The 27,155-nt window shown below is 34.6% G+C and overlaps 1 protein-coding gene and 1 long non-coding RNA gene across 2 annotated transcripts in view; one reads left to right on the forward strand and one right to left on the reverse strand.

The window, feature by feature from the left end:
- The window catches only part of LOC136036417 (inositol polyphosphate 4-phosphatase type II-like), a 46,665-nt gene that overhangs the window by 14,394 nt on the left and 5,116 nt on the right, over window positions 1-27,155 (reverse strand). Inside the window, exons 2-6 of the mRNA XM_065718634.1 lie at window positions 19,091-19,280; window positions 13,780-14,493; window positions 9,915-10,263; window positions 6,493-6,638; window positions 342-582 (exon numbers count right to left, since the gene is read on the reverse strand). Coding sequence (XP_065574706.1) covers window positions 342-582; window positions 6,493-6,638; window positions 9,915-10,263; window positions 13,780-14,493; window positions 19,091-19,280 — 1,640 coding nt within the window. The remainder of the gene's footprint in view (window positions 1-341; window positions 583-6,492; window positions 6,639-9,914; window positions 10,264-13,779; window positions 14,494-19,090; window positions 19,281-27,155) is intronic.
- LOC136036422 (uncharacterized) overlaps window positions 1-27,155 on the forward strand; it is a 59,388-nt gene that overhangs the window by 6,783 nt on the left and 25,450 nt on the right. The gene's annotated exons all lie outside the window — the stretch shown is intronic.

Below are 27,155 nucleotides of genomic sequence, written 5' to 3' on the forward strand. Positions count from 1 at the left end.
TTTTTCATAATATTTTCGAAATAGCCTTTCTTTTTCTTTAGGATTATGATTGCGAATGACAAATTTGTTTATGATTTATGGTGGATTTGTAGCTCATAGCCCTCTAGCCCATGGCTTAGAATTCCCGCCCGTAGACCCTTTTTATTATTAGGACTAGGGCTGTGATTTAAAATTTTTTTTTTTACAATTTATGATGGATTTATAGCCCATAACCAGTGGCCATCAAGCGCATAGCCCATTTTTCCAGCCCATAGCCCTTCTCTATTTTTAGATTATGGCTGTGATTTCCAAGTTTCTTTACGATGTATTTTAGATTTATAAAAGAGTAGGTAAATACAAACCCTTGTTACTTTCCAAATTGAGCTTCAAAAATCTTTTGCAGTAATCATGTATTCTCACAAAAGAATCGTTATTTAATTTCTTCTCCAAATCATCTTCTCCCAACTTCTCAGCAATGGGCACAAATTCATTGAAACCAACATTGAACAATACTGGTGTAATATTGAAGGATAGTTGCGGACTTTGGCTTATACAATCAGCTGGCAAAGCAGAAAAAATTGCTTCAGGAACAGGTAACACAACCTGGAATATGTGCATTTTTACGTCTGATTGTATTCATAGATCCACATAGTTCCTTTCCTTAGGAAGGAGGGAGGAAGCTTGAATAGACCTTAGAACCCCCTCCCCCTCATACATACAATCCTAGTTTTACTGATGACTTCACCAAAAAATAAGGATAAATACTTGTATGGCATTGCTTTCGCATAGGGTGTCGACTCAACCCTGTGTAAGCACGTTTTTGCAGGTGCTAAGCCCCCTCATAGCCACACTAGACTATTTTTTTTATATTTCTGTTGTTTTAACCATCGTTCAATTTTTTCATATTTCGGTTTCTAATGTTTTTCGCATTACTACACAATACCAATAACCTTGGATCTAAAACCATAGGAACATATGTTCCTCAAGAGGCACCAAGACCGCCAAGGGGAACCACCAATCATCCATCCATTCTGGTTGAATGAAAATATGCAAGAGGATTTGAAAATCCGCAGTGGGCTACTCAACAATAAATGTTGCCTATCTAACTTTCCTTTAATTTTCAGTAAGCCTAAAAGATTATGCTAAAATTATTAGAAACGATATTTTAAAAGAGACAGACGAAAAAAAAGCGAGAGAAGGGGAGAAAGAGAAAGAGAAAGAGAAAGAAAGAGAGAGAGAGAGAGAGAGAGAGAGAGAGAGAGTCGTAATTTTATTTAGATACAGGACATGCTTAAGCACAAGTAATTTGATAATCTTCATAAAAATGGTAAAAAATTATTGAACTATTACTAAAAAAAACTCTAAAATTGGAGAAAAAGAGAAGAAAGTACAAATTAGCCATTAATTCGAAACACTCTTTCAACAATCAATAGATCAATTCAGAGCATGTTGAATTTCAAATACAAATAGAACAATCTATTCCTAACGATAAGAAACAATAATATTGAATCAACCCTCTAGGATCAAACAAAAAGCAGGTCATCCTTGAATGTGGTGGGAGGATGTTATAAGGAAAGATTCAGGGGAAATAGCAACTTCTGAGGAGGGTATTCAATCTTGGCAGTCTTTAGGCAACAGTCTATACAAAAATATACTATAACTCCGTTTCACTCACTATAATTTAGCTTAAAAAGGCTCCTAAATCTCGTATATTCTCATACAACCTGACCATCCATTTTAAAATTAATGCTATCAAATAGTTTATGTCAACATTCCGAATTTCTCTTCCTATCTATTTTACTTCATCTAACCTGCATCTAAATCTAATTCCCAGGGTTGCCCTTCTGGGGGTCTTGCAGTTATTGTGAGTCAGAACATGTATTCTTCATCGCTAACTCAAATTGCTTTCTATCAAGTAATTAAGATTAACAGCCTTGTAATTATCAATGTATACCTTCCAACCAACTATGGTGATGAAAGATCAGAGCAAAAATTTGCTCTTGCATATAAGAAAATTAGCAGGGAACAACAGATCTTCTTCAAGTGATGATAATTGGTGACTTCAATTGCAATTTATTAAGGAAAAACAGGTCACACTCGTTCATAACCATTGCCCAAAATGTATCAAACCTGGATCATGTCTTATATTACCATGATTGTAGTAAAATTATAGTTTCAGTTGGATCTGAAGGACTCTATTCGGACCACCTACCATTATTCCTTGTCCTCCCTACTTCAAACTTCCGCAGTGAAAAAGTCTAAGGCAAATAGAGATCATATAGCGATTGAGATGTTGACAAAGAGCTATATAAAACTAGCTGTTGGGGTGGCGCGCAACACCTAGTTAGTGGGGGCGCTTCACCCCTCCCCCCCGCGCGTAAGTCGTTACGCGCCATATTAGTTACGTGCCATTGTAGTTGTGTCCCTGTGTCCCGGTCGTCATTTATATTCCCTGTGTCCCGGTCGTGATTTGTGTCCCGGTGTCCCAGTCTGTAATTTCTCTTTGAGCGTCCCGGTTGTCATTTATATTTCCTGTGTCCCGGTATCCCGATCGTCATTGTAAAAATTATATTCCCTGTGTCCCGGTCGTCATTTGTGTCCCGGTGTCCCAGTCTGTAATATCTCTTTGATTGTCCCGGTCGTCATTTATATTCCCTGTGTCTCGGTCGTCATTTGTATCCCGGTGTCCCGGTCTGTATATATATTCGTTTTTTAATTGGTATATGATGAAATACATTTTTGTTTTTTTCCTTTTTATTTTTTTTGGTTTTTACCTTTTTTAAGCTTTTTAGTTTTTTTTCTTTTTTTTAGTTATTTTTTTGTAGTTTTTATCTTTGTAGTTTTTACCTTCTTTATTTTTTTTTATTTTTTTAAGTTTCTTTTTCTCCTTTATTTTTCAGTTTTTTTTCTTTTTTAGTTTTTTCCTTTTTTTTAGTTTTTTAGCTTTTTTTGCTTTTTTAGCTTTTTTAGCTTTTTTAGTTTTTTTAGCATTTTCATTTTAGTTTTTTTTGTAGTTTTTACCTTTTTTAGTTTTTGTTCTTCTTTTGTATTAATGCTAAAGCCAAGGTTCGAACCTGGAACCTCTCGAACCTAGAACCTGGAACATAGAGCTTTACCAACTCAGCTACTTCGGCTTGAATACATTCGTTTTTGAATTGGTATATGATCAAATAATTCAGACGTCATATGCGGACAAACACGACGTCAGTCGACAGACAGGCACACAAACAACTTATATATATATATATATATATATATATATATATATATATATATATATATATATATATATATCTTATATCTATATATATAAAAATAAGTTGTCTGTGTGTGTGTGTTGCGTGACGTCATGTTTTTGGGTCGACTGACGTCATGTTTGTCGACTGATATTATAAGGATTGAGCTGTATGCGTTATGAAGTTGTTTGTCGACTGACGTCATGTTTGTCAATTGATGAAATTACATACCGGGACACCGGGACACAAATGACGACAAGGACACAGGGAATATAAATGACGACCGGGAACCTCAAAGAGAAATTACAGACTGGAACACCTGGACACAAATCACGACCGGGACACAGGGAATATTGATGACGACCGGGACATAGGGACAAAACTACAACGGGGCCGCCGGGGGCTCAGGCGGGATATGTAAATGACGACCGGGACACAGGGATTATTCGAATAGAAATTACAGACCGGGACACAAATGACGACCGGGACACCGGGACACAGGGAATATAAATGACGACCGGGACACTCAAAGAGAAATTACAAACTGGGACACCGGGAAACAAATGACGACCGGGACACAGGGAAAATAAATGACGACCGGGACACAGGGACACATTATTAGAATATTGAGGTATAGATCTGAATACGGATTGTTTTTCCCATGGACAGTTATATGTTGCATGTTCAAGAGTCAGTAAACCTGACAATCTATGGGGGGGCTTGGGGGGCCCGAAGCACCCCACCAACTAGGTGTTGGGGTGGCGCGAAACGCCACCCCAACAGCTAGTCTATATATAAAAAGTATATATAAGTTGTCTGTGTGTGTGTCGAGTGTTGTCACTGTCCGCATAAGACGTCTGAATTATTAGCGTGGTAATACGGGACCCAGAGATCGAACCATACTGCAGGAATGCACTACAGGGCCAACACAGGGACCTTAGTAGTCAAGAAGCGTCGTTAATCCGATACAAATACAGTAGCTGAGTTGGTAAAGCGTTATGTTCCAGGTTCTAGGTCCGAGAGGTTCCAGGTTCGAACCTTGGCTTCAGCATTAATACAAAAGAAGAAAAAAAACTAAAAAAGATAAAAACAAAAACAAAAAACAAATCTATCTATCTATATAAATAAAAATAAGTTGTCTGTGTGTCTGTCGAGTGACGTCACTGTCCGCATATGACGTCTGAATTATTAGCGTGGTAATACGGTTTGACCTTAGCGTGGTAATAAGGGACCCAGAGATCGAACCGTGTTGCAGGAATGCTATACAGGGCCGACGCAGGGACCTTAGTAGTCAAGAAGCATCGTTAATCCGATACAAATACAAATACAGTAGCTCAGTTGGTAAAGCGTTATGTTCCAGGTTCTAGGTTCGAGAGGTTCCAGGTTCGAACTTTGGCTTTAGCATTAATACAAAAGAAGAAAAAAACTAAAAAGATAAAAACTACAAACAAAAAACTTAAAAAGAAAATACTAAAAAAACTAAAAAAGCTAAAAAACTAAAAAAACTAAAAAACAGGTAAAAACTACTAAAAAAAAGAAAAAAAACTAAAAACTAATAAAAAAAACTAAAAAAAGTGAAAAGAAAAAATAACTAAAAAAAGGAAAAAAACTGATAAATAAAGGAGAAAAAGAAAACTAAAAAAAAACTAAAAATAAAAATAAAAAAAAACTAAAAAAGGTAAATGTATTCAAGCCGAAGTAGCTGAGTTGGAAAAGCGTTATTTTCCAGGTTCTGGGTCCGAGAGGTTCCAGGTTCGAACCTTGGCTTTAGCATTAATACAAAAGAAGAAAAAAAACTAAAAAAGAAAAAAACTAAAAAAAAACAAAAAAAAGTTAAAAACTACTAAAAAATCTAAAAAGGCTAAAAAACTAAAAAAAAAATAAATAAAATAAAGGATCAAACAAGGGTCTCTCACTTCTCTCAATTTGTTTGATAATAGTATAATCACAGACCAAGCAGTAGTTAAACCATCTTGTATTTATAAAGGTATGGATGTATCGTTAATTGATTTTGCAGATGACATCATAAACATCGCCAGAATGTCGTCATGTTTGGAGGAAAATTTTTCACTATTACAAAAATTATATGACAATATCGGTCTAGATTTTAATTTAAGTAAAGTGAAATGTTGCTGTTTAATCGAAAAAATTCGAAGCTTACCCCATCAATAAGACTGGGAAATCATGATGCTATGCCTTCACAATTCATTACAGGTTTACCCATAGGTGACAACTCGAAATCTACTCGTTCACTGCTAGTAAAACACATTAACAAGAAAATCCACACAAGTTACGCTGGCATCGTTTCTGATAAACTTAATTTAAATCGCCATCTACTAGGTCGTCTATTTACCTCTGATGTCTGCCACATGTTCTTTATTCAGCACCATTTTGGCAGTTATTACGAGAAAAGGATAAAATAGAAATTCGCTCTATCTATTTTCGTTATGCCAAATTCCCAGTCCAGCTCCCAATTTGAACAAGCAATAGTAGGATCATTCAGCAATGTGGGATAACTGACCCATTCGTCGCTGTTCAATCAGCCACTACCAATTATTAAAAACAGGTGATTACGATAGAACATGAATGGCAATCTTTATTTATGTAGATTCGTTTTTATGTGGTTTCTTTTTTATATGTGTGGGTATACAAGTTATTTTGGTAGTGTCGCTTTTTTTCTTTTCCGTTCTTTTTCTTTTATTTCCTGTACTCCGTCTGTGCAATTTTCTTTTTTTTGTGACGGGTTAACAATAAATGCATACACACATACAATACGTAAATGGCATCTCAAGTTCATAATAATCAAAACCCATAAAAAATAAAAAATAATATAACAGAAATAATATATACACAACAAGTATCTCCTTCTATCCTTCCCCTCCACTTATATACTGAATTTTCAGTTCATTTCAGATTTTAACGTCGCTCTTTACTTTTAGTAACTGTTTCAGTTCAATTCCTGGTTGTACTTTCCCTGAAGAAATGATGCTAGTACTGCATTGAAAAGATTTTTGTGTTAATGATTGTATTGTAATGTGAGTTCTTTTATATTCTTTTTCCCTTTATTTTGCTGAGGACGGCCCTTGGATAGAGGGTCGAAATACTCATTTAAAGTTGCATTCCCCTATTTCCTATTTTTTATGTTTTCCTATTTTCTCTGTTCCTATTTCCTATTTTTCATATTTCCTATTTTCCACTGTTTTCCTATTTCCTATTTTTCTCCTTGTTGTTTTTGATAGAAAGGCAGTATGGTCTTCGTCGCTATTTAATTGCTTACCTGTAGAGCGGAGCGAGTGCCACGAATAACTGGGGCCATTCCTTTTGGAAGATCTTCATTTTCTTGTTGTTCTTGAGACCCTTGGAAAGGAAATTCAGAGCCAGAAGGTGCTTCAGGAGTAGGAGCTGGTCCAGGCAAATGTTTAGCTAAGAGTAAAATATTAGTTTCAATCGATATAAATAGTTTTAGATGTTACGACAACGTTCTAGTGTACAATCTGTGCATTTAATATAAGACATATTTAACATATACATAACAATATTAAAATAGAATTTGATTTTAAATCTATTTTTTTAAATATGGTCTTCAAAAAAAAAGAATGAAAAACAAATTAAGTTTCCAAAAAAATCTTCGAAAACCGAGAAATGACAAAAAAAAAGCGAGAAAAGAGAGCAGATAAATAATTCGGTAGTTTGGTAATTGAAAGAGCAAATATTGGCCGAAACGGAGCACCTGTATCGGTCTAAGATCTCCAAATATATTTCTTTCTTCGCCCAGGGAATCCTGTGAAGCAAAGCTACGTCTAAGACGTAGGTACAAGTCACACTAAGCTTCTCCCCAATAGTATCAATTTCTGAAAGTCACTTGATAGCATTTACCAGCTCCGGTTTATGTACCACAAGTAAATTTGGTAATTTCCATAATAATTAATAAAAAGCCGGTACCAAACATTAGGTTAAATAACGTTCACGCTTTTCCTGGGTCTACTTATTTGTCTGAGCATAACCCATCTATTTGAAATACTCTAGAAATAACATGTCAAGTCAGGATTCTAGAAACTCCTTAGGTTTTTGATTATTATCAATCCATTGTGATTTTAAATTGTGTGAATCTTATGTTCAAGATGACTAAATTATTTGTTAAACCGTACATTCTTGTATTTAAATTGCACCTTTTAAAAATGTGAACTGGCCAGAGGTAGATATACACTTTGAAGAAAGAAAACATGCAATCCATGCACTTTTTTTGCAAAAAATTAAAGAAAAAAGTAATAACAACCAGAGCTTTAATCTGCTTAATACTCATATTCCCCCACCTCCGTAATATCACTGATATCATACTACTGCATGGTTACTTTTGATAACCCCATGGCCCCTCTACCTTGTACATTACATAAAAAGATAAAAAATGCAAGAAGGCTGAAGTAAGGCAAAAAGTGGAGTCAATTGACATGGCTTTTGAGGAGCCCTATTAAAACGGAAAGAAACAACCAAAAAATAATTTAGCATTTAATGGTCAAAATATTTCATCTTTCAATTAACACTTAGGTTTACAGAATATCCTAATAAACATGCAGCGTTTTTAGTCCAGCCTGTACTTCGCCACTAAAATTGAATAAACACAGTGGACTTGATTAGTCCGTTTTCTGAAGGAGCGGAAAACGTAGAATGGAAAGTAGAACGGAAAGTAGCGGAAAGTAGAACGGAATAAGAACGGAAAGTAGCTGCTGATTTAAATAGGGCACCGATGATAACGGTTGAGGGACAAATTGGGATCCACAGAACGTAAATAGTTTCTTAGGCAAAATTGATTTTCCATTTACTAAAAATTAAACGTTTAAAACGGGTTTAATTTAAACTTAGCAGTGACAAAGAATAAAAAACAAACAACACATTAATTAATAAAAGATTCCTTTATAAGAGGAGTAACATCTGTTCTACTAGACATTTTCATTGTCATTTCTATGTTACAGTTTTATACTATTGTGGAAGTTATTAAGATATGATTTTTATTAATTTGTTTTGTCTTTTTTTCTCTTTCTTGTTGCCTTGTTTTTTCCCTCGTTTTCTTTAGATGATTTAACCAAATTTTGTTTTTTCCTTTTTCTTTTTTTTTCCGTTGATAAAGGCTCCCGGATGTGGGATTGAAATATTAGGAATTTTTTATTGATTAATGTGTTGTTTGTTTTTTATTCTTTGTCACTGCTTTATTTAAATTAAACTCGCTTTTCTCGATTAATTTTTTGAACCATAGAACGCGCAAACCTCCCTTGAGAATTGCAGGATTTATTACTGGTATTAAAAAATTAACTCATTTTAGCTATTTCTACAGTTTTACTTTCTATTTTATGTATCCTTTCATAATTGTTTTATTTTTAATTAACACTTAATTTTGGACTCGTACTAAATAAATTTGCCAACAGTACGGTGTTTTTGGAAATTGTTAAAAAATGGATGAATTGTCTCGTATTCTATTGATCTGTCTTCTATCAAGTGCTTAATGTTGTATCAGGCGTCTCACCAAGGTATAAGGCCCATTTGATATAAGAACCCTTAGTATAAGGTATAAGGCACAAGGTATAAGAACCCTTAGTCGGCAAAATAACCCGTTTTTCGAACATGTGTTGTTTTTGACACCCTTTTGGAGTTTTTTCTCCACTACTGACAAAAAGAAAATCCGATCATTGTTCTTTTACGATTACAATTCCCTATTGAACTCCAAAAACAACGACAATTAACTATTATACGCACTATTGAATGCGGGGTCAGTTATTGACAAATAACCGTTGGGGCTATTTGACAAGTCTCCGTGAAAATATCCACTATATTTTACAATATTTTGAAGCGCTCTCGTTTCAAAACCTATCTTCGGCTGTGATAATTCGACATGTAAGATGTTCTATTGATTGGTCTAATTCATTTCTTCTATATGTATTCTTCCTGGAACCTCAGTTTTCTAATCGAAAATCTAAGAATTTAAACTCGAGCTTTATAGTGCAAAGAATAAAAAAGGTCATGTTTGGATTGCTAGAACAGTCCAAATTTTTAGTTATTTTTTTTTTTATTCTAAATTCATTTGACAACTTATTAAACTAAGTGCGACAATTCTCCGCTAAAAATATTTCCACCTAAAATTCGATAATTGTTCTTTAGTTTCTGCAAGTGTTTTCTCAGTATCGCTATTTGAACTCGTAATTGTAAGATTTTCGACGGTTTTGTGTTTTTTTTTAGACTTGTCAAAAATTGAATGAATTGTCTCGTACATTCAATGACCACTGCAATAGAATTGTCGATTTTCCTTCTATGAAGTCTTCTTGAAGACTTTATATGCGCTTCTATGAAGCGCCTAGTCTCGTAGATTGTAAGTCTCATAGTATTTGACCTTCGTTGACCTTTTTGTTCCCACTCCTCTTAGTACGCCTTCGTTATGTACAGAGAGAAAAAATAAATTATTATTATTTACGGTTAATTGATTTTTAGAAAAAGTCCAAAAACAACAATGAAACAATAAAGGAAATTACCTAATTAAATGAGTTATTAAATAGAATCCTTGTTAGATAGGTATTAGCTAGTTTCAAACGTATATAAGGATTTATTAAATGGGTTGTTAATTAGTAACTATTAATTAGTTAATAATCTGCGCTGGTAATGATCAAAACTGGTTTATTTTTTTAAAGAATTAAGCAATTAACACAATATTACCTTTTTCTGTGTCTGGAGACGTCGTAGTACTGCTTGTTATTGTATTACAACGAAATCTTTCATCTATTTGTACTGTCCTTATTTTCTTCCTTTTGAATATAGAAGAAATATTGCCAAAAAACTGCTCAGTGTTGCCAAGAGTTCCGGCCAAAACCAGGGTAAATTGTACCGATTTCAGATCCTCAATGGCCACTATAGCATCACTTAACATTGCCTTTTCTGTTTTCAAACAAGTAAGTAGGCTTTCAAAGTACATTAAAGGTCCAATTTTCACTAAAAGGGATAAGAAGTTGGGGTCCGGTGGCGAGCACCAGAGTTGAACCATAAGCGCAGTAGTAGCTGTAGTAAGCTAAAAAAATAAAATAAATAAATAAATAATAACATTGGTCGAATTGCAATTTCAAACTAAAAATATATAATCAACAGAATTGCTGTATCCAGAAGGGGGGGGGGGGGTTTACCCAGTTTACCCCCCCCCCACGATACTATTGTCCGACTCATGAAAAGAAACAGAAATACATATAAAGAAGTTTTTGTTGCGTTACATAAAGTTTTTTTTATTGCCCCGGAGCATTAACACCCCTCCTCTATAATCCTACAAACATAGAGAGATATCACCAGTCGGTTCATTTTCAGTAGTTTTATCAATATAAATATAAATATATATATATATATATATATATATATATAGATAGGCTATGATGTAGTAATTTTTGTTCGTTTAAAGTTTCAACTTCGCTCTTTACTTCCCTCAGAGAAACTTTGTTTTCTAAAATTAATCTACATTACAAGATTCGATTTCTTACGGTTATTCTAAAGGTGTAAATTTCGCTAAATTTAAAGTCCCCCCCCCTCTAAAAAAAATACGAATCGGCAAGGTTTATCTCCATTTACAAAAAGGGAGGATTATCGCAACTATGTACTATCGTTCGCGAATTTATCGCAACTATGTACTTTCGTTCGCAAATTTATCGCAACTATCTACTTTCGTTCGAGAATCGAACTCATTTTCAAATTTATCCTGGCTAACTTTCAGCCATTAATTTTTTTTTTTTTATATATATTCCGAAGCTTACATAGTATTATTAAAGTGGATAGATATTCTAAATAACACAACTGATTGCCTCAAAAGGCTTGTTGCTGTTTGGTTTAGCAGCACAAAGGACTAATGGGAGATGGTAAAGTCTGATACCTGGCAACTCTGATCAATCATATTTTATAATTTTCAAATTTCACAGCCTTCATATTTCATAACAGAGAGGTTTCTGAGATACAGTTATACGCTATTGCGCTCACTACATTCTTTTACGGTAACCTTAAAGATGACAGTGATGTAAAGTAAGGTAAAATTCTTCCGTTTAGATTTTTGGTTTCTGACCTTTTACGCTATTCTGTGTGCTCAAGATATATTGCTCAGCTCTAACTTAGTACGTAGAAAGCTCAGCGTTCTTACCTTATTTATGAAACTGGAAGAACATCAGGATTATAAAGATTATTTTTACTTCCAAATAAAACTATTAAGAGGATTTATAAATCTATAAATCTGTAAATCCCAATTTATAAATCTATAATTCAATGGAATTTAATACCCTCCAGTGTCGAGCTATCCACAAGTTTTCGGACGCTATATAACAATGTACTAAAATCTTGATATTATATTTCTCTAAATGTTTATTCAATTTGCTTTAATTACCCTTGTTTTCTCTTTTCTTTTTTTTCTCTCTCTCTTCTTCATTTTCAATTTTTTGTTGTTTTGGTCCTTAACAAGTTCGCTTCTAGGATCTTTATTATTATTGTTGTTATGTGTTTTCTTTTCTTTTTGCATAAATTGAATTGAATTGACTAATGAATTAAATAAAGCTAGTCAACGGATTAGTAAGACTTGCAAGTCTTGGACTGCGTGTTCAGAATTTTAGTTCGCATTGGAACGTATTTCAAATAATCATGGTAATTAATTCAAGGTGGGACTTAAGTTGATGAGGTTCAAGATTCTGTTCAGACAATGCTAGGAAGTTGCTTCAACATTAATCTTATAAATACTTGTATACGAAGGAGGATGGATAATTTTGAAAGAATCCATCTCCCAACTTCCCAGAAAACATCGAAACTCTGTGACTAAAACATATTTTTTCTTGTTTTCGATCCACCCTCAAAAATGAAATTCTCTACCCCCCCCACCCCCCTCTGAGGGTGTGACCTTGATGCACCAACGATACAATGGATTGTTTTTCTGGAAATTCCTAGGAACGTGATAACAGATTGGTAATTGTACAAACTGAATTCGAAATTCTTTGAACTGAAAGATAACAGAAGATTAGCATTCATGTTAGATGAACTTACTTCTATAAATCCCCCCCCCCTTCATCTTGTAACATGATATATGAGCAGATCATCAATTAATGCTCAAATCCTTTTGCAACAATTAATTGGAATGTTTTTTAAAACAATTTAGTTTTAACCTGTCTAGTAATCTATTATCTGAAGATATTTGACCTTGGAACTTCATAAATAATATAACCTTTTTCACCGATGAGATAGGAGGGCACTCCTGCAAAAATATATAACATTCTAGTGACTAATTCAACGATATTAATTGGTTGAAAAAAAGTAGCAGCTTCTCAGACATTTTTTTTACAAAAAAAGCTTTCAAGTCCTTTGTAAGTTCTGAATATCATCTGCAATCTCTGCATATCATTTCATCTGCACATTATCTACAAGATAGGCAGATTTTGTAAACAGTTCATTCTTCTTCAAAAGGGAAAAGAGACCAAGTACTTGTAACTTTGTCTTGAAATATTTAATTGGAATGTCCAAATTTTCGGCTGCCCCGTCTTAAGCCTCCATAAGCTACCAAGGATATCGAAATAAAAACATCTTTGCCCATGGACTCACCTTCGGTCTCTCCATACCTGAAAAACGCGATTTTCTAAGAGTTTCCTTTTGAGGTTGTACCTCCTTTTTGTGAAGATAAATAAGCAATACTAATTAGTTACATTAGACAAAATTTTGCCTATAAGAATCCAAACATCAGCCAACGATTCGCTGATTCTCGAAGACAACTAAACTGTCAAAAGAAAGCTACAAGAAAGATAAAAGAAAGATAAAAGGTCTCCTATTTATCATTACAATACATCAGGGATGGCCATAACGTGACTTGAAAGCAAAGTTTTCGATTAGACTCTTGGACCCTCAAAGAACAGCTTTTAAAAATAAGTTGACTGAGATCCTGCTCTGTCATAACATTTAAGCTGTTTGGTCCAACGTGTTTCAGTTTATTTTTGCCAATTTTTTACCCATGTTTTTTTTTCTTTTATTCCAATTTCTACTACTACCATGGCTGTATCACCGCATCGTCTAATTTTTTTCGTAAACCAAAATATTTATATACTTGTCTCTGTTTCCGCTTAACTAATTAAACAGATTTTCAAAGAGCATTGATAACTTACAAGGGTAAAAATCGGCACTAGTGTCGAAAAAATTAACAACGCCATCAAGCATTTGGCAACATTTGGCTTTTTTCAGTGTAAAGGTAAAGAATACGGCATTGGATTTAACAATCCTTACTGACAGTGCTGATCTCCATTTCATGGCTCTCCATCCAATGAGTGTAATGGGGTTGGGTGCCATCTATACTCTTCTTTCTAGTAACAAGTATCTGACACCTGTTCCTGACAAAAAAAAGATTACAAAGCATTAAAAAATGTCAAGTGTTGCCAAATGATAGACAGTGTTGTCATTATTTGTCGTCACTAGCTCCAATTTCAACTTCTGTAAGTTACCCATACTCTTTGAGCTAGAGTATAAGGAAAAACATAGCATATAAAATGTGTTCAGCCATGGATGGTATAACAAAATTGCAACATACCGCTTGTGAGAAGCAGGCATCACGTCGGAGCTGGACAGCATGGTCGAGTGCCATCTTAGGAGGATCAACACGGAGCCTTAAAACCGTGTGAGCTAATCTGGCCGTTTTCAGTAGGCAGTTTGCAGAGTGATGTATTTTTTTCAAGCATGGCTTCAATTCTGCGACCCAATCTTTTTGGGGCTTTGCCTCACTATCCAAGGCTAAAGTTTTTGGGCGACTTAACGGTGACTGCGCCGACAACAACTCACGGGCAACGACTGGCGTTGTACTCCGTCGTTTTGACACAAGATTAGCTAAAGGTCGAAAACCACTTATTGCAGTGTCATCTACATTACAAAATTGGCTTAGTTTTCCAGCTAAAGCCAATAATCCAGCCTCCATATTAACACAAGTCAACTCAATAGGTTCAGGCTCTTCCGAAGAGCTGTAATAGTGTGATGGGGGAGAACCGCATCGTATCGCGTGAGTATCAGTTGGGTAAACTTCCTTGTTCACAGTCTCAGAAAATTCATCAGGGTTCTCTTCGGCTTGAAAAGGAGTGAACTCAACCTGAGGTGTTCTAAGCTCTTGAATAATTCGTTCTGCGATAGAGCGAAGTGGAGCCGTGACGTCACCATTCTCTTTATTTGAGCTGACAGTCAGTCGGTTTTCTTCATAGAAAGATAAGGCTTCCGAAGCTGCTTTTGGCTCCATGAGACTCATTATGTTCTGACACTAGAAAGAAGAAGAAGAAATACTAAAAAGGTTACAAAGTTTAGAAAATAAGAAGTCCATCCTACTTAGGATTAAGGGCATGTTAAAAAAGGACACTTTAAACAGACTATTAGAAATCAATGCTTGATTGATCACAAAAAAATACAGGTCTTATTCACTCTTACATATTAGTGAGTAGATAAAGGTCTTAGCATAGGATATAGCTGTATGTAGCATTTCCTAGTCAGTGAACAATTACAATTGGCCAAATTGGCCAAGGAGGCTTTCGCCTGCTTGGTTTGCTTTAGATTCGTAAGAGTGCAATCTTCTTTCTGGTTGGTGGATTACTTTAAGCCTTCCAACTATGGACAATTTTCAATCTTAGGTTACATAGCTTCCATATCTATTAAGTAGCTTCTTGAAGTTCCCTTTTGAGAAGTTCCTCTGCCACCTAGTGTTTCGTGGGAAAAAAAAAGTAGAATGAGACGGAACTATTAAGATGGTACAAAAAGGACTATGCTATTAAGTTTGTAGAGCCTAAGTCTCTTCAATACAAAATAATTTTGAGAATAAGAGATAAGATAAGGTATATTCACCACGAAGTACATATACTATATTACATTTTACTATTCACCAAAAGACTCATAGGCCTGTACAGAAGACGGAAGACAAACGAATCACTTAGTCAGAGAAGAAAAAAATTAATCATGAACTCACAGAGAGAGAAAAAAACAACAACAAATTAAATCAGTAATAATGACAAAATCATAGATTTAGTCTATGCTCAGAGAAAATCATAGAAGGATTAATTTATAACAGAATACAGACTAAAGAGCGTGGGCATCTTATAAGAGTGGAAACTTGCGCTAGTGTCGAAAAAAGAAAAAATCATCAGCACTATCTAGCATTTGGCATTTCTTAGTGATGTTTTTTTAGTGCGATAATAAGGCAAAATCAATCTAATTTGGAAAATCAATGATAATAATAAGCACCTGATTTCAGTTTTTGGAGAAAAAAAAACAATCAAAAAGTTTTAAAAATGCCAAGAAATGGAGCCAATTTTTAATCAATACTAGCACAAATTCCCGTTGTTATACAGAAGTCTGCAGCGTGTCTAGCATAAATAACTGACTCGAGCAACTTTTGCAGCTAATGAAATTAATAAACTTGAAAAAAAATGCGATTCAGCTCTATTTCTAGAATTATTTCATATTGAAGAACTTTGGCCGGACCAACTTAATAATACGAATTTTTTTGTACCGTCTTAATAGTTCGGCCTCGTTAGCTACTTAGTTTAATTACGAAACACTAGACAGTAGAGGAGCTTTTGAGATGAAATTTCAAGAAGTTCTTAATAGATATGGAAGCTTCTTAGGCTAAAATGAAAGCTGTCTATAATTCGTATACTAAAAGTAACCCACCAATCAGAAAAAAGTTTGCAATCTTGTGGATCTTAAGTAAACTAGTGAGAAAGGCCTACTTGGACAATGTGATACCAACCATACTCTTTTTTACAGACAAGAAGTGTTTCCACGAGTCCTTGTAATTTCTCTTCGACGCCACCAACCAAGATTTTCTACGGCATTTGAGTGAGACAAAATCAGTTATTTAGGTCAGCTTTTCTATTATTACTATTGATTGCCACCTTTCTTGTTAGACACCCGGTGGCTACTTACATGCTTGCGTCTTGCACTACGTGTACTGTACTGCCTGACATCTATTCAGGTGACAAGCCTATGGATAAAATCAGCTGTGTGGCTTGGTGGCATTGCATCCCCCCACCAAACAGAAATAGAAAACACCTTTATATGCCTTCTAAAGAATACTAAAGAAAACCACAGCGTTAGCATTTAGCTTCAAGTTTCAGAAATATATTGAGAATAAACATTGCGTAAAACAAAATAAATTTAGGATAGTGTGATAACCTAATGCAAGTTCAGCATTTATACATGAAGGATGACATATTGTCAAAGATCGCCTTTTTGGCATCACATCTAGGGCCAAATGAAGAGTATACCGTCCCCGAATGGGGTGTGAGGAGGTGGTAAGAAAAACGATTCAAGAGAGATTAGAACTTGTTACGTAGGAGGGGTTAAACAGAAGACTTTGAATAGATAGGAATGGAGGATTAGTGTGCTTAGCTAAGTGGCAGCTAAAGTATGTCGTCAGTAGTAGTGGCAGTAGGTTAAAAATACATCTTATTTAAGGAGAAACTCAGAAGTTAAAAAAAATAGAAAAAATTAAAAAAAAAAATGTACAAATGCACTCCTTTAAGGTCAACCGTGAAGGATAGAAGGTTTCTTAAATAAAAAAAAAAATCAATTGGTCCATAAGTTGGATAAAATTTGTTGTCCCATTAAAAAAAACAATAATTGTCCTACAGCGGCCCAGTGAGATTAATTTCTGTCTCTTTCAAGTCTTAGTCAAGTATCTTTCATAAATTTGTAGATTATTAAGTTTCTTTAAGTATGTAGGATATTAAGTTTTTTCTAAAGCGTATTAAGTGTCCTTCTTAATTCTGTAGAGCATTAAGTTTGTTGTTAAGTGTATTATGTTACCCTTTTACATTAGAGCATTAAATTTCTTCAGTGTATTTAGTTTTTTAGTAGAGCATTAAGTATATCTAATTGATCTCCAACCGTGACATCAGCAAGGGGAATAGTCTGCTCCCATCAATAACAAAAAACGAGTTATAAAGCCAATCAAGCGTTTTTTTTTTTTGTCAAATTGACTTTTAACTCTAGAGAAACGTCCATAGGACTTTCTCAACTTCTCTCTCAACACATTTATTCTTAGTGACCTTGTTGCTCGAATCAAGGTCCTGAATGCAAGTCCACGGTACTTGAGAGACGCACTGGCAAAAATAGAATCAAGGTCGACCTGAATTTTTGAATCGGGAGGGTGAACGAGAAATTAAGTTTTAGCAGAAGCGAATGACAGCCCGATGCTTACTTTTCATGGCATTTAACGTCTAAAAATATAGTAGACATACATATTACAAACTTTTGTAGATTCATGAATTTGCCATGTTTTCGAGTTTCTTATTTCGCAGAGAAATGTAAAATACTTGCACCTGTTTTCTGTATTAAATTATTATTATTAATTATAATCTATAAAATGCCTGCTATATCATATAAATTGTTTAGGGTTCTATTTACTTTAATTAGGAACTGAAGACGGCATACGAGTCACATAATATTCTCGACTTTATTTGATTTCTATATTTGACCCAATTCTGTTGGTCTCTTTTCATATTTCATATCTTTTTCCAACAGGCAACATCATGAATGCCACCTAATTTATCTTTCTAATATTTGATAATCTCGACATTTAATCTTTCTTTCTTGTCTCTCTTGATAATCCTTAATAATCATGCCATCTAATTTTTCTTACTAATATTCAATAGTCTTATCAGTTAATCTTTCCTATCTCTTTTTCTCATCTCTCCACAACAGGTAATACCATCGCTGCAATCTAAGATTTCTCTTCTTTTCATAATCTGGTTACCGCCAGAAGCAAGGCAACTCGTTTTAAACCTGCTGGCAAAGGTTACACCCTCAACAGGAAACATTTTCTTTGGATTAAACTTATAAAACTAAATAATTTTGAAATTAGAATTAAAGCTTTAACTGTTTGCAAACTCAAATGTTTCAAGAGGGAACACAAAACAGGCTTAACTAGAGAATAGCATAATTAATAGCAGTTTTTACCTTTTTGGCGGTCGAAACCTGAGGTGCATCAGATTTCCTGAGGTGCTTCTGAGCTCCATCAAATTATACTTGATTTCTACATTTTCATCCCCTTTAAATTGTACATCTACACATTTAACTGCATATTTTGGACACGTATTAGTCAAAACAGGCTGATGGATTTTAACGATTATCAAAAAAAATAAGAAAGAAATATAGGAAAGAGAATCAATGACAATCTAGAAAGATAAGAGATATTAGATTGCAGTGATATTATTACCTACTGAAAGACAGTTCCAACTTTCAAGCATTATAAAGATTTTGCCTCATGGGGCAAAACAAATAGGAAACAAAGTAATAGAAAAAAAAAGAATAAATAAAAGTAACAGAAAAAGTGCATAAACGAATAATCTTATTGATACTAATTTAAAACAAAACTAATTTCATAGCAAAAGCTAATGCATAAAACTAAAGAAGAAAGGAAAAAACCAAAAATAGTTACTACAAAAAGAAAATTGAACTAACAGTTAGTAAATAATACTTATGAAAACTAACAGAAAATAAACTAATACAAAAAACTAATACAGCAGAAGTGACGAATTAGTAATTCAACGGATTAATATCTCTTTTGTTAATAATAGCTAAAAACCTAAAAGAAAATTAACATAGTAGTAAATAATAAAAATAATGATAAAACTTGCAATTTTATAAATTATTAATTTGAAAAATAGAAAAGTAATGAAGAAAATTAATAGTTATCTTTCAACAATAATAAGAAAAGAATATTAGAATAATAGTAAAAACTAATCAGAAAAATATAATAAAATCTACCAAAATGGTGAATAAGAGAATAAGAATAATAAAAAAAGTAAACACAATAACAAAACGGAATAAGCAGAACTAAAGAAAAAAAAAAAAAGAATTCTTACCTTAACGATCAATTCATTGGCCGCTTGAATGAGCACGATTTCATCCTTGATTCTGGACGCAACAAGTATCCTCATAACAGTACTGACTATTTCCCGTCGAAAATGACGAAGTGCAAGTATTGTATCCTTAGCTATATTGAGCTGACTAGCATAAACTGGGTCTTCTGCAGCTGTAAGCTGTTCTAACATCCTGCAATAGTAAAAAAAAAAACTTAGGATACTTAAATAAGCTTAAAAAAAGTTTCACGAAGTTCCTTAGCTTCAGTAGAATCCTAGCTTCAAAATCTTTTCCTCGTATTTACATTTAAGCAAAATCTTGCTCCTCTTTTATTTTCCTGAATCTGCGCCACTGATATGCACTTTAGTAACACATGGCAAATATGGAAGTCGGTCACATTTGGAGGGTACACAAGATGACTATAAAACGCAATTAAATCGAAATTACATGCACAAACCTAATATGTTGCAGCATCTATAGGGTATATTTAAATTCTACACCCCAAACTACATCGGAATCGATGTAGGACATATGAAAATGTCATGAAAATTCATGACAGATGAAAATCAGGTGTCGATTAGCATAACCAATTGCGTGCTCGAGGCGCCTTATTGGTACAGTTCCGAAGATTTTTCATATGATCATTCCAATTTAAATCAAAATTGTTTTTGATACGTGCTCAGATAAGGGCAGATATTGCGTGAATGAAGGACGTCTCCCAAATAATATATGGCGTTGGATCCCACTTGGATTTTGAAGATGAGGACCCCCTTTAGAACAAACTTATTTCCCCTGACACATATATTTTATTTTGGATGAATAAATTCTAGATTCCATTCGGAATTTGTACTATTCTAATCGTAATGAATTTATGTTAAGGATCTGGTCCATAGGTCCACCTCTATAAGATTTTCTGGCAAATATCAATGGAAACACTTTGAAAATAAGACTTGGATTCATATTTTAAAACATATCTATAGGGAACGTTACATGGATGACTTAACATCAATTTGGAATTATGGGGAAGATGAACTTAGAGGTTTTTCAGATCACCTGAATACATATGAAATAATTTTTACAGTTTACTCTAGAAAATGAAAATGTAAATAAAATATCTTTTATTATTCGCAGAAAATCAACGCAAAACAAGAGATATCTTCCTTTCAGGTCTAAGCATCCCCCAAAAGTTAGAAGAGCTGTCGTAACTTCTCTCGCAGATCGTACCTCAAGACATCTGTTCTGAATCTTATATCACAAAAGAATTAAATATTATCAGAGACATGCTTTTTGGAAACACTTATCCCATATTTTATCGTTCAAGACCCGTTTAAGATCTTCTACCAAGTGAGGCTTCGGATAGGAACTAAAATATAATATTCCTACCATATATTCCAAGAATAATAAAGAATTAAAAAAAAGTTTCCATAATAAGTAATCTGTATTCAGTCATTACAGGTCCCCTCTTCAACGCTCTTTGCGTTAAAGTTTGACTCTTGTCACAACTCTACTTTTTAAAACAATAATAACTTTAGCGTAAAGAGCGGGGTGTTAAGGAAGGGACAGCCCCTTTCATATACAGAATAATTTCATTTCATTTTAACTTTCAATGTCGCTCCTTACTTCCAGTTAAAAAAATTGTCTTTTCATTTAATTTCTGAACGTTTTGAATTAATGCAGGTTTTGAGTTTCGCTCACCATACATGAATAATTAAAACGAAATTTCCATATTAGTTTTACTTCTTTTTTTTTAAACTAATAAAAGCCTTATAGTAACCTAAGTTTGATTTTTGTTCCGGTTATTTAAGAATGACTCCTGAATCACAAAGGCTATTTAATTCGAATAATAGCCTCTCTTAAAAGTAAAAAAAAAAACAAAAAAAAAAATTGAGCGTAAGAGCGAGCTGTTGAGGAGAGGCAACCCACCTCAAATACGTAACATTTTCTGTTCGTATTAAGTTTTGATCTTACTCCTTACTTTAAGCTGAGAGAAGCTTATTTTTTTTATTTGATTCATGATCGTTTTTTAAATAATGCATGGAAATCCAGTTTCCCCTTCGTGTGAAATTCACTTTCCCAACGGGAAATTTCTCCAACGAAAGATTCTCCTACATAACTAAAATTCGCAATATTTGATGAACTAATTGAACAGTACAGTAACAGAACGTCCAAAGAAGTTGAAACTATTTTTTATGAAAATGTAAGTCATAAGCTTATCATAAGTTGATCTGAACAAATCGGCATAGAAATCCGATTTTTTTTAAGCGTTAAAATTCCATTGTTTAGAGTTTCGGTTAATATTGAGCCGGGTTGCTCCTTGCTTACAGTTTGTTTCTGATCATAAGTTGATCTGGACAAATCGGCATAAAAATTCGATTTTTTTTTACGCATCAAAATTCCGTTGTTTAGAGTTTCGGTTAATACTGAGCCGGGTTGCTCCCTGCTTACAGTTTGTTTCTGATCATAAGTTGATCTGATCAAATCGGCGTAAAAATCCGATTTTTCAATGGAGTTTTCGGTTACTATTGAGCCGGGTCACTCCTTACTTGCACGTTCGTTTTACAGTTCGTTTCAACGAACTGTTTGAATGTTTGACTCTTTCTCACAATACTTTATAAAAGAATGAACAACTTTAGCGTAAAGAGCGGGGCGTTGAGGAGGGGACAGCCCCTTTCAAATATGGAATAATTTCTGTTCGTCTTCAGTTTTAATGTCATTCCTTTCTTTTAGTGATTTTTTTTTATTTAATATCAGAACGTTTTTGGATTAATAAAGGTTTTGAATTTAGAATTAATGCAGGTTTTCAATTAAATGTAATAACTTAAGTTTGAGTTTTGTTTCAGTCGTTTAAGAATGACCCCTGAATCAAAAAGGCTATTTAACTGGAAAAATAGCCTCTTTTAAAAGTTAAAAAAGAAAATTTAGCGTAAGAACGAGCTACTGAGGAGAGGCAACCCATCTCATATACGTAATATTTTCTGTTCGTTTTAAGTTTTAATGTTGCTTCTTACTTTCAGTTGAAAAGACTTGTTTTTTATTTAATTGCTGATCATTTTCTAAATAATGCCGGGAAATCCAGCTCCCCCTCTATGCTAAACCCTCTTTCCTCACGAACCTAAAGTTTGATTTTTGTTTCAGTTGTTTAAAAATGACTCCTGAATCACAAAGGCTTTTTAATTAGAAAAATAGCCTCTTTAAATATTAAAAAAGAAACTTTGGCGTAAGAGCGAGCTACTGAGGAGAGGCAACCCATTTCATATACGTAATATTTTCTGTCCGTTTTAAGTTTCAATGTTACTTTTACTTTCAGTTGAAAAAACTTGTTTTTGATTTAATTGCTAATCGTTTTTTAAATAATGCCGGAAAATCCAGCTCCCCCTCCATGTAAAATTCCCTTCTCCCACAAAAAATTTCTCCATGGAAAGATTCTCCCTGGTAACTTAAATTAGCGATATTTGCGAAACTAATTTTGTAAGGCATAGTAACAAAACGGCAAAAGAGGTTGAAATTATTTTTACGAAAATGAGAGTCCCGAGTCAAGTGTCATTTGACTGAAATGTGGAATTTTTCTTGCCTTATTAAATATATATATATAAAAAAAAAACAAATGAGAAAATAAATAAAAACAAGTTTTTTCAGTTGGAAGTAAGGAGCAGCAGTTAAGGAGCAGCAGGAGTTCGTTTGAGGTTAGAACCTCAAACGAACAGAAATTATTACGTATATTAGGGGGTTTGTCTCCTCCACAATACCTCACTCTTTATGCTAAAATATTTTTTCGACTATTTATTCTGCGGCCTTTATGATTCAGGTGTCATCCTTAAAGAATTGGGACTAAATTGAAGCTTTAGTGTAAAGAGCGAAGTATTGACGAGGGGGAGAACCCTCTCATATACGTAATAAAAATATACAAATATAGAGTTTCGTTATGTAAGTAAATTCGTAAGTTACGTATATTTATCACTAATAAAAACGCTCGTAAAAAAAAAAATTTCTAGTTGCTTTTTAAGCAACCAAAAATAGGAGTGCAACTAGGCCTCCTCCCCCCTTCCTTTTTTTATCAGAATCGTCCGATCAAAACTATGAGAAAGCCATTTAGCCAAAAAATAATAATATGCAAATTTGGTTTTGATTATTCATGTGCGGTGAGCCAAAATAAAAACATGCATTAATTAAAAAACGTTTAGAAATTAAATATAAAAAAAACAAGTTTTTTAACTGCAAGTAAGGAGCGACATTAAAACTTAAAACGAACAGAAATTATTCCATATATGAAAGGGTTTGTCCCCTCCTCAACACTTCGCTCTTTGCGCTAAAGAAAGAGTCAAAGAAAGAAAGAGTGTAAAAAAGAGTCGAACTTTAGCGTAAAGAGCGAGATGTTGAGGATGGGACAACCTCTTTCATATACACAATAATTTCTGTTCATTTCAAGTTTTAATGTTGCCCCTTACTTGCATTTAAAAAACTTTTTTTTTTTTAAATTTAATTCTGCTCGAAGAGGCCATGCTTTTAATAGCCCCGTGCAATACTTTTTGAACAAGAGCTAAGAGCCCATATGGCAATTGTGACGAGATCGGAAGAGCCAAAAGCTCATATGGTATGAGCTCTGACAAAACTCTAAGAATCAACAGATTGCTTTAAAAGGAAAATCAGAGGCTTAATGCCGGTCAAGATATGAAATAAGAACTCTGAGTCACAAGGTCCTTCTAAATATCAAAATCCATTAAGATCTGATCACCCACTCGTAAGTTAAAAATACCTCAATTTTTCTAATTTTTCCTCTCCCTTCATCCCCCCAAATATTCGAATCGGGGAAAACAACTTTATCAAGTCAATTTGTGCAGCTCCCTGATCCGCCTACCAATTTTCATCGTCCTAGCCCGTCCAGAAGCACCAAACTCACCAAAGCACTGAAGCCCACCCCCTAACTCCCCCAAAGATAGCGGATCCAGTCCGGTTACGTCAATCACGTATCTACGACATTTATAAGGGTTTTCCAAGATTTCCCGATTCTCCCCCCAATGTCAACAGATCGGATCGGGATTTAAAATGAGAGTTTTAAAGTACAAGATCCTTCTAAATATCAAATTTAATTAAGATCTGATCACCCGTTCGTGAGTTACAAATGCCACATTTTTTTCAAATTTTTCCGAATTACCCCGCCCCCTCCCCGACTCCACCAAAGATAGCGGATCCGGTCCGTTTATTTCCGTCACATATTTTGGACTTGTGCTTATTCTTCCAACCAAGTTTCATCCTGATCTCTCCGCTTTAAGCGTTTACCAAGATTTCCTTTCCCCGCCCCCCAAATGACACTGGATCTGGTCGGAATTTGAAATAAGCGATCTGAGTTACGAGGTCCTTCTAAATACGAAATCACATTAAGATTACAACACTCCTTCGTAAGTTAATAATACCTCATTTTTTCTAATTGTTTAGAATTAACCCTCCCCCCAACTCCCCCAAAGAGAGCGGATCTGTTCCGGTTATGTCAATCACGTATCTAGGACTTGTGCTTATTTTTACCACAAAGTTTCATCTCGATCAATCCACTGTAAGCGTTTTTCAAGATTTCAGGTCCCCCCTAACTGCCCTTAATGTCACTGGATCCGGTTGGGATCTGAAATAATAGCTCTAAGACACGATATCCTTCCAAAAATTCAATTTCATTAAGATCCGATCACTCCTTCGTAAGTTAAAAATACCTTGTTTTTTCTAATTTTCCAGAATTAACCCTCCCCCACCCCAACTCCCCCAAAGAGAGCGAATCCGTTCCGGTTATATCAATCACGTATCTAGGAAGTGTGATCATTTTTTCCAACAAGTTTCATCCCGATCCCTCCGCTCTAAGCGTTTTCCAAGATTTTAGGTTCCCTCCCCCCCCCCACAAACTCCCCGCAATATCACCGGATGCCGTCGGGATTGAAAATAAGAGCTCTGAGACACGATATCCTTCCAAACACTAAATTTCATTAAGATCCGATCACCCGTTCGTAAGTAAAAAATACCTCATTTTTCTAGTTTTTTTTTCGATTTAACCGTCCCCCCACTCCTCACCAGATGGTCAAATCGGGGAAACGACAATTTCTAATTGAATTTGGTCTGGTTCCTGATACGCCTGCCAAATTTCATCGTCCTAGCATACCTGGAAGTGCCTAAAGTAGCAAAACCGAGACAGACAGACCGACAAACACACCGAAAGAATTTGCGATCGCTATATGTCACTAGGTAGATACCAAGTGCCATATGAATCCCCCCTCATTAGCAATGATAGGGTATAACACAGGTTGATGGTGAGGAAATAAAAAATTAAACTCAAGGTAAATAATTATACTTGATTATAAATAATTATATTAATTATAATTAAAACTGATTTAACAAATTATATAACAAAATCAGTAGTAAAAACCAGTGAACATGTTTCTAAAAGACGTTTCAGGCTATCTGCAAAAACGGCGAGAATAGCATTAAAAACATAATTTTTATTTCACTTGAATGAATTGCCTCGTTTCGTTTTGTTTTATCAATCAGTTCTGGTTGAGCTAGTTTTAGTTCAACCTAGTTGGTCAATATAGTTTTGGAACTAGGAGAATTAGTTTTTGGAAACGGTTGCCCCATCTTTTACTGTTGAAGAACGGTTCAAAATCTTTTACCACACGAGGCTTCTGGTAAGCCCTATACCCTTCTGGTAATCAAAAACATGTATTGCCTTGTTTCGTTTTGTTTTATCTATCAGTTCTGGTTGAACCAGTTTTAGTTCAACCTAGTTAGTCAGCCTAGTTTTAGAACTAGGAGAAATAGTTTTTGGAAACTGTTGCCCCATCTTTTACCGTTCAAGAACGGCTCAAGATGGGTGTTCTGTCTTCGAAACATCAACGCAATTATTCAGTACCTAATAAATTGAGAAAAGGAATCCGGTTCTTCTTTTGCCATACAACAACCATTCGTAATAATAAGTAAAAACACATCAATAGTAAATACTTATTACGTAAATAGTAATACGTAACAGTAAAATACGGCCATTATTTTTGCTGGTTTATTTTTGTTTCATCCAAATTCTGGAAAATCGTATTCTGGACTGTTCAGCTCAACATTTACTTTTTTTTATAAACGAGAAAGCACTCAAAACTTGGAAGCTACGGTGACCAAAGTAACACTCCAGAAATGAAATAGTGTAAAATCCTACATTTGCAACTTCGTTCCTTCACGCGTAGGCTTAAGCTGCATCAAAAATTTAGACAACGTATGAGGGCTGCAGTAGAACCGAATTTGGGATTTTTTCATCCAGCCAGAAAGTGGGGGAAATAAAAATATGTTGTCAGGAGTTGACATCTCAGCTTTGATCTGAAGGAGAACATAAATTTATTGTTACCTGAGTATCTAGTGAACATAATTACCTAGTGGACACAATGTTACTTGAGTGAAAATAAGAACATTGTGAGAGTCTAGTAGATCATTGGTTCTTGGATTCTTCTACCATCAGTGAAAATTCGGTCCTGCCAACTGGGCGTGGAGAACAAAATTTGTCCTATCCCAAGGCAAGAACCGAAAATACGAGTTCCAGGGTAATATACACTGAATTGTTGATGGACGAGTGTGAACGATTATATGGGCGGAGCTTTTATAAGCACTAAGACCGTAGTAGCCTCAGATCCTTTTCACATCAATAGAATTGGTGATATTTGCTTTGAAAAACCTGCAAGACTGGGAAACTTGCGGTCAATTTTTCCCACTTGAGGAGTGGCGCCCCTCGAGGAAATTATAGCCTAGTAAACAACACAGCACTCGTACGGGATTCTGATTATTGGATAATTTTCTGGGCTTGGTTTGTTTTGATGGGCGTTTTCGGGCTGAAAAACCTCTTCCTAGCTAATTTATCTACTATGGGCTGCCCCCCCGTAGTAGCATAATATTTGTAGGCATGAATATATAATGAGTCGGAGGTAATAGGCTTGGGACTGTCTGTGCAGGATTTCGACTCTTGTTGATAGAAGAGCATCGCCAAGTGCTGAAAACCATGTTGTGACCAAGATGGGCCCAGGATTTCACAAAGCCTCCAACTTACTGGAGGTC

Source organism: Artemia franciscana, chromosome 15, assembly GCF_032884065.1.
Source record: "Artemia franciscana chromosome 15, ASM3288406v1, whole genome shotgun sequence".
NCBI lineage: Eukaryota > Metazoa > Arthropoda > Branchiopoda > Anostraca > Artemiidae > Artemia > Artemia franciscana.